The sequence below is a fragment of the Gracilinanus agilis genome, chromosome 1 (genome assembly GCF_016433145.1).
Source record: "Gracilinanus agilis isolate LMUSP501 chromosome 1, AgileGrace, whole genome shotgun sequence".
Taxonomy (NCBI): domain Eukaryota; kingdom Metazoa; phylum Chordata; class Mammalia; order Didelphimorphia; family Didelphidae; genus Gracilinanus; species Gracilinanus agilis.
In genome coordinates this window covers 2,601,930-2,607,729 of record NC_058130.1, presented here as the reverse complement: position 1 = coordinate 2,607,729, position 5,800 = coordinate 2,601,930, and the positions used below count along the sequence as shown (strand labels likewise).

At 65.4% G+C, this 5,800-nt stretch overlaps 2 protein-coding genes across 14 annotated transcripts in view; one reads left to right on the top strand and one right to left on the bottom strand.

The window, feature by feature from the left end:
- The first annotated feature begins 1,913 nt into the window (after window positions 1–1,913).
- C1H9orf152 (chromosome 1 C9orf152 homolog) lies at window positions 1,914–3,443 on the top strand. Its single transcript, XM_044659947.1, has 2 exons — window positions 1,914–1,998; window positions 2,808–3,443. Exons 1-2 carry the CDS (start codon window positions 1,914–1,916, stop codon window positions 3,188–3,190), a joined length of 468 nt encoding a protein of 155 aa, XP_044515882.1. The 3' UTR covers window positions 3,191–3,443.
- Window positions 3,444–4,667: 1,224 nt separating this feature from the next.
- Window positions 4,668–5,800, bottom strand: part of IARS1 (isoleucyl-tRNA synthetase 1) — a 31,305-nt gene continuing 30,172 nt past the window's right edge. For 11 of the 13 annotated variants that reach the window (XM_044659796.1, XM_044661855.1, XM_044667755.1 and 8 more), the window contains 2 exons: window positions 5,597–5,740; window positions 4,668–4,905 (listed from right to left, as the gene is read on the bottom strand). In XM_044659796.1, coding sequence (XP_044515731.1) covers window positions 4,823–4,905; window positions 5,597–5,740 — 227 coding nt within the window. In that variant the 3' untranslated portion in view covers window positions 4,668–4,822. The remainder of the gene's footprint in view (window positions 4,906–5,596; window positions 5,741–5,800) is intronic. The other 2 variants (XM_044667015.1, XM_044668550.1) reach the window with 2 other exon arrangements.

Genomic DNA, 5,800 nt, shown 5'->3' with positions numbered 1-5,800 from the left:
AGCCCCTTCAATCCATTCCCAAATAGTGTTAGAATAAGGGGAAGCATGAAAGAAGGCCCAAGATGGCTCCTGGTGCTGGGAGAGGGGCCCACAGCCTCCTGGCTCCTGCTAGTTTGGCCTCCTCTACAACAGACTTCGACCTGGGGAAGTCGATGCCCAAGGAAAGGGAGAGATGGAAAGGTCACGTTTCAGCTGGACCAGAGTGGCCTCTGCCAGCTCCTGTGCCTGCTGACCATGCCGGAGCTTAAGGGTGTCCTCTAGGGCCTCCATCCTGGAAGCTGTTCCCTGACCATCAGCGCCACCTCCCCAAGAGATGGGTCTGGCCCTGCCTTTGCCCACTCCTTGTCCCCCTCCCAGCTGAGAGCTTGTCTGGAGAGCAGCTCCCAGCCCAAAGCGTCTGCCTCGGTGCCGGTCCAGTGATCCCCTCAGCTCTGGGGTCCACTCTAGGCAGGTGCCACTCGCAGCAGGGGAATTGGGAGTTTGATTCACGACACTCCCTGGACTTCTCCAGCCTCCACTTACTAAGTGCCCACTGCGGTCTGCCTGTCTGGCCCTCCAGCCAGAAGGCTCTCCCTGCATCTGGGAAGCCCAGTGCAGGGGCCGGAGACGGCTGCCATTTGGGCAGGAGGCAGCTGGAGAAGGATCCTCGCGGCGCCCATGGATGGCGACGTCCCCGTCTTGCTCGGCCTCCCTGCCTGCCGAGCCGCCACCACCCCTCCCGGGCTTCATGGGGGACGGCCTCCTGGGGTTCAGGGGGGACCTGTGGGGGCTGAGCTGCTGCAGTCCCGAGCCTTGGCCTGTCCTAGAAGGCAGGCAAAGAGCTGGCCAGGCAACAGGATGGACATCCCCAGGGCTACGGGAGGACGACGGCTGGCATTTCTGGGGATGAAGTTTATGTAGCGGGGGCCAGTGTGGGCCAGGTGGAGCCGTCTCTGATTACGGCTTTCTCTTTCTCCCTGTCTCTGCCTCTGTCTCTCCGTCTGTCTGTCTGTCTGCTCTCTCTACCTCCCTCCAGTGGAGCCAGGACGCCCCTGGCTAATCCAGGGCACCATTCTCGGTCCGCCTTGCTGGCTAGGGCTGGGCCTGAGGCTGCCCCTTATTCTCCCGCCCCCCCTTTCCCTGTGAGGAAGGTCCTGATTTCCAGAAGGCCAGGTGGGGGCTGTGGGTTCGAGGCCTGGGTCTCTCCCGCATTTCTTGAATGAGCCGAGCTATCCCTGTGGATGAGCAGGGGAGCCTTGGGCACGGGGTCCAGGAAGCTCCTTCTGCCCAGGGTCTGTGGAGCAGAGGCCTCTGGGAGGTGCCAGGAGATGCTGTTTGGGGGCGCTGGGGCCTTCCTCCTGGTCTCCTCCTCCTCTCGGGGACCGTCTCTCCACAAGGTGGCCGCCCTCCTTTTCCCACTGGGGTGCCCCCAAGCCCTGCCTCTCCAGGCCTCCCCAGACCGTGTCTCTGACCGTCACTGGACGGCCGCTGCCTGGGCCCTTCCTGGTCTCTCCTGCGCCCTTGGCTCCTAATGTCAGGGCACGAGGCTCGTGGGCCAACCTGGGCAGGAATTCCCTGACTAGTCCCGGACAAAGAGCCTGGCCTGGCAGCATTCCAGAGTGGGAGCTCTGCCCCCCAGGCCCCCTCACTGTATTCTGCCACCACCCAGCCCGTCCCTCTAAGACTCCCGTGAGGCTCTGCCCCTGCGCTCCCTGGGCTGGTGCCCTCCTTCCCCTTCATTTCCCGTGGGGCTCCCGTCCAGGGCCTGAACCTGAAACTCAGCCCCCTCCCTGGCACGGCCCAGGTTTGCTTTGCTCTTGGCAAACAGTCAGGGGCCCCGCCCAGGCTCTGCCCACTGCGAGGCAGGTGGCCTGCAGGGCTCAGTCCGCTCCAGCTCCAGAGGGGGGTGGCAGCACCCTTGCCTACCCTGGAGCATGAAACGGGGCCTTCTCCCGGGGCACCAGAGCCTGGCACAGGAGCAGAGGCTGCAGCCCCCCTGTGGCAGCCTCGTCAGACCAGGTAAGGCCGGGCCATGGGAGGAGGAGGAGGAGGTTCCCTGCTCCCTGGGGGGAGGCTGAGGCCCCACAAGGGGGTGCCAGTGGGTAGGATTCCCTCATCGGTGCCAGGGCCCAGGGCTAGATCTGAGGCTGGCAGAGAGGGTCCTGGAGGGACCTAACCCTGTGGAGAGCGCTCTGCCTGCCTCCACGCCCAGGCCGGATCCGGCCTCTCGTCCACCTGGCATCACTGGTTTTGCCAGCCTTTCTGAGTTGTTCCAGGCTGGCATCTGTTCAGTGGTCACATGGGTGAACGGTTTGGAGCCCAGAACTGCCCCAGGCAAGGGGAGGAGCCCATATCTTGGGTGAACAAGGCCACAGCCGCCTGGGACACGCTGCCTCCGGCGGTGGGCGCAGGCCCCGGCATGGGCGAAAAGCTGGCCCCATGTGCCGGGGCTGAGGAAGGAAGATGGCCTGGGCCCCAGAGGCTCTGCCCTGCCCCTTCCCGGCCCGGGCAGCAGGTGACACCGGGCACCCAAGGGGGAGGGACGGTGGGCCAATGGGCCTGTGCCAGGGGGCCTGAGCAGGCAGACCGCGAATCATCCTTGTGCAGGCGCTCCTGAGGCCCATCGCGGCCCCTGCCAAGCCGGGCACGTGGCCTAGCGGGCCTCCTCGGTATGGCCACAAGTTTTAGGTCCCTGCCGTGTGCCAGCCGTCGTGCCAAGCACAGCCCCTGCCCCCCAGGAGTTCGGGGGTTCCTCAAAGGGAAGAAGCAGGCAGAGGGGGCTGGGCCTGGGTCTCGTGAGGGGCTTCAGCTCTCCGTTACCTCCCCAGGTGAAAGCAGCAGCGCTGGCAGCAGTAACAAGATGGAGACGAGAGGCTCGGGGCCGGAGGCCGGGGGGAGGCTGGAGATGCTGGGCACGGAGGGCATCCAGGGTCCATGGCGCACCCACTTGGCCATCCACCGGCTTCGCCATGCCAGCTGTTGGGAGACTCTGTCTCTTCTGAAGGATGGGCAAGCCACTGGGGCCCCCCAAGTTCCTGTGGAAGGCACTGGCACGGAGGCACCCCGCAAGCAGGGCCCCCAGAAAGAGCCTTCTGGGCCCCCAGCCAGTCCTGCTGATGCCCGAGGGGCGAGCCACTACCCTTTCCCAAAGAGAAAAGTGCCCCGGGTCTCCGAGGCCGCCAGGAGGCTGGGCCTCTACAGGCCCACCTGAAGCCTAGGCAGAAAGGTCCCAACTTTGCTGGGGAGCTCACTACATCCACTCTCAAGGACGGCTCAGGACAGGAGGAAGTACTCCCTGACCCGGCGCCTTGCATGCCCTCCCGCCAAGACCTCCCAGAACCATAACGGAGGCCTCGGCCAGGATCAGGTTTGGGAGGAGGGGCCGCGGGGCTCAGCGTGCCCTTCAGAGGGGAGCCCCGGAGCGTGGAGCCGGGGACACACCACTGAAATGTTCCCACAGCAGCCACGACCCCAATAAAGCTTCCTCTGGGATAAAGGAATCCGAGTGGTTCTCCCGGGCTGGGGGGAGGGGGACACAAACTCTAGAACCCGCTTCTCAGACGGAGAACCTCACTTCTGACAACCTCAGGGACTGGGCCTTTACCCCCATGTTGCAGATGGGAAAACGGAGGTTCGGGGAGGCGTTGAGGCTGGGGCACAAGCCCGGCCCAAGGCCACCCCAAGACCCTTTCCCCTGTGGCTGTTGTCTGTGCCTGGCCCATCCCCCTGGCACTGCAGCCCCCCCACTGCTGTGGCCTTCCCTGCCGGACTCCTAAGCACCCCGAGGGCAGGCACGGCGCACCCCCACAACCCTGCCCAAGCGCTGGGCCTGGCACCTGACCAGCCTGTGCCAATGCTAGCTGCCATGCTCCCACTGGAGATCCCAGAGCTGGCACCTTGACCAGCCTGTGCCCCTGCGGATGACCCGAGCAATCTTGGCTCCCAGGCCTCTGGGGTGACCCCTTCTCGGACCTCGCTCTGGCCCTTTGCAGGTTCGGACAAAAGATGGATGTGTGGAGCTAGGCTGGACCCTTGATCATGGCCCTTCCTGCCCTGCACCCCCAGGCTCTGCCCCGGCGCTGTTCTCCCTTCCCTGCTGGGCATTGGCTCTCCTGGGCAGACGGGGAGCTCATCCCCTTCCTGCCCTCCTGGAGACGCCCCTTCTCCCAGACGCTTGTTTGGGACCCGACTCTGGGCAGGTGCCCATCAGTCCCCCAACCTGCCTTCCAGCCCTGGCCCCGCAGGGGGCTCCCTTCTCCAGAGCTCCACGATGGGGTCGCAGGGCCCAAGTCAGGTGCTGGGAGCCAGGAGAGCCTCCTTGGACAGATGGGGAAACCGAGGCCTGAAGGCCTGCCTCGGTTAACAAACTGTCCCCACCCTGTGCTGCCCTATCTTGGACCTGGGGGGGGGGGGCCTCCCCTTGGCTCCACCTTGGGTGCTCTCCCACCACGGCCACCTTCAGCTGGCACAAGAGGTATGTGGGCACAAATGGAGGCTCCGCCGCAGCCCGGACTGTGGCATCACAGCTCGCCAGGGCCCTGGTATCAAGGAAGCGCCCACTGGGTGCCAGGCTGCGCTAAGCACTTCACAGACGGGATCCCACGAGGGCTGCCCTGTGCCAGCTCCCTTGGCATCGGACCTGAGTCCCTGCCCACCCCCCCAACCCCCCAGGCTGACCAGCCCCAGAATGCCGTCACCAGAGACACGAGGCCGCTCTCGGGGCCACATTTATTTTCTGGACGAGCTGGGAGCAACGGGCAGACGGCCCTGTGCCCGGCAGGGGGAGGTGGCAGAGGAGAGCCTGGCACGAGGGGCAGAGAGAAGGCCGTGCCCGCAGCGGGCGTCAGCACTCGGCCGTGGTGGGCAGCACGTCCACGTACACCGTCTTTGTGTTCAGAGACTTCATGGAGACGTCCTCCGTGATTTCTGCGGGGAGAAAGATGCGGCCCATCAGCGCCCGCCTGCCCGCCGCCCCCTCCGTGCCCGCAGGAATGGTGGCGGGGCTGAATCTAGGCTCGGGTGTCCTGGGTTCAAATCTAGCTGCCTATTTCCCTAGCTGGGCAATTTGGCCAGATCCTTCCCCAGCCCTGGGCCTCAGTTTCCTCTTCTGTCAAATGGGGGGGTGTTTCAGCTCTCAGTCCTCCGGGGCCCTCGGTGACCCTGCGGCACAATGCCAGCATTTCTCGTCCAGGCCCGGGTCACAGCCTGCTTCTACCTCTGCTGAGGCAGGCTCGGACCTGTGGGCCTGCCCTTCAAGGCCCTCTGGTCAGGCTGTGGTCAGTGGAGGGCATCTGTCTGATGCTCGCTGAGAAACTGGCCCACGTGCGGAGGGGAGACAGCGCTAACGCCTCCCCACAACCCTGGCGGGGGTAGTGCTAGCATCCCCCCCACTTTACAGTGGAGGAAACCAAGGCAGGAGAAATGACACGTTGAGGAAAAGCCATCTAAGACAGGATTTGAACTCGGGTGCCCCTGACCCCGGCCCACACCCCAGGGCTGCCTCACAGACAGGGCCAGAAGAGGCGGCCCAGAGCCCCCGGCGTGGCGCTCCCCCTCGTCCGTGCAGCCTGAGGTGGAGCCTGCAGGAGTGTCGGGGCCGCCCGCGGCGCTTTCTCACCCTGCGTCTGGGCCTCGTTGAGGAAGAGCCTGAGCTTGCGGCTGCGCAGGCCGAACACCTTGGCGGCCTCGTGGAGCAGGCCCGGGTAGGTCAGGTGCCGGTGGCCCGGCGGGTTCTCCAGCAGCAGCGTGCCCACCGGGCTCTCTGGGGAAGAAGCGCGGCCGTCAGCGCCCGTCCGGCCCCCCACACCCCCCCCCCCGCCTG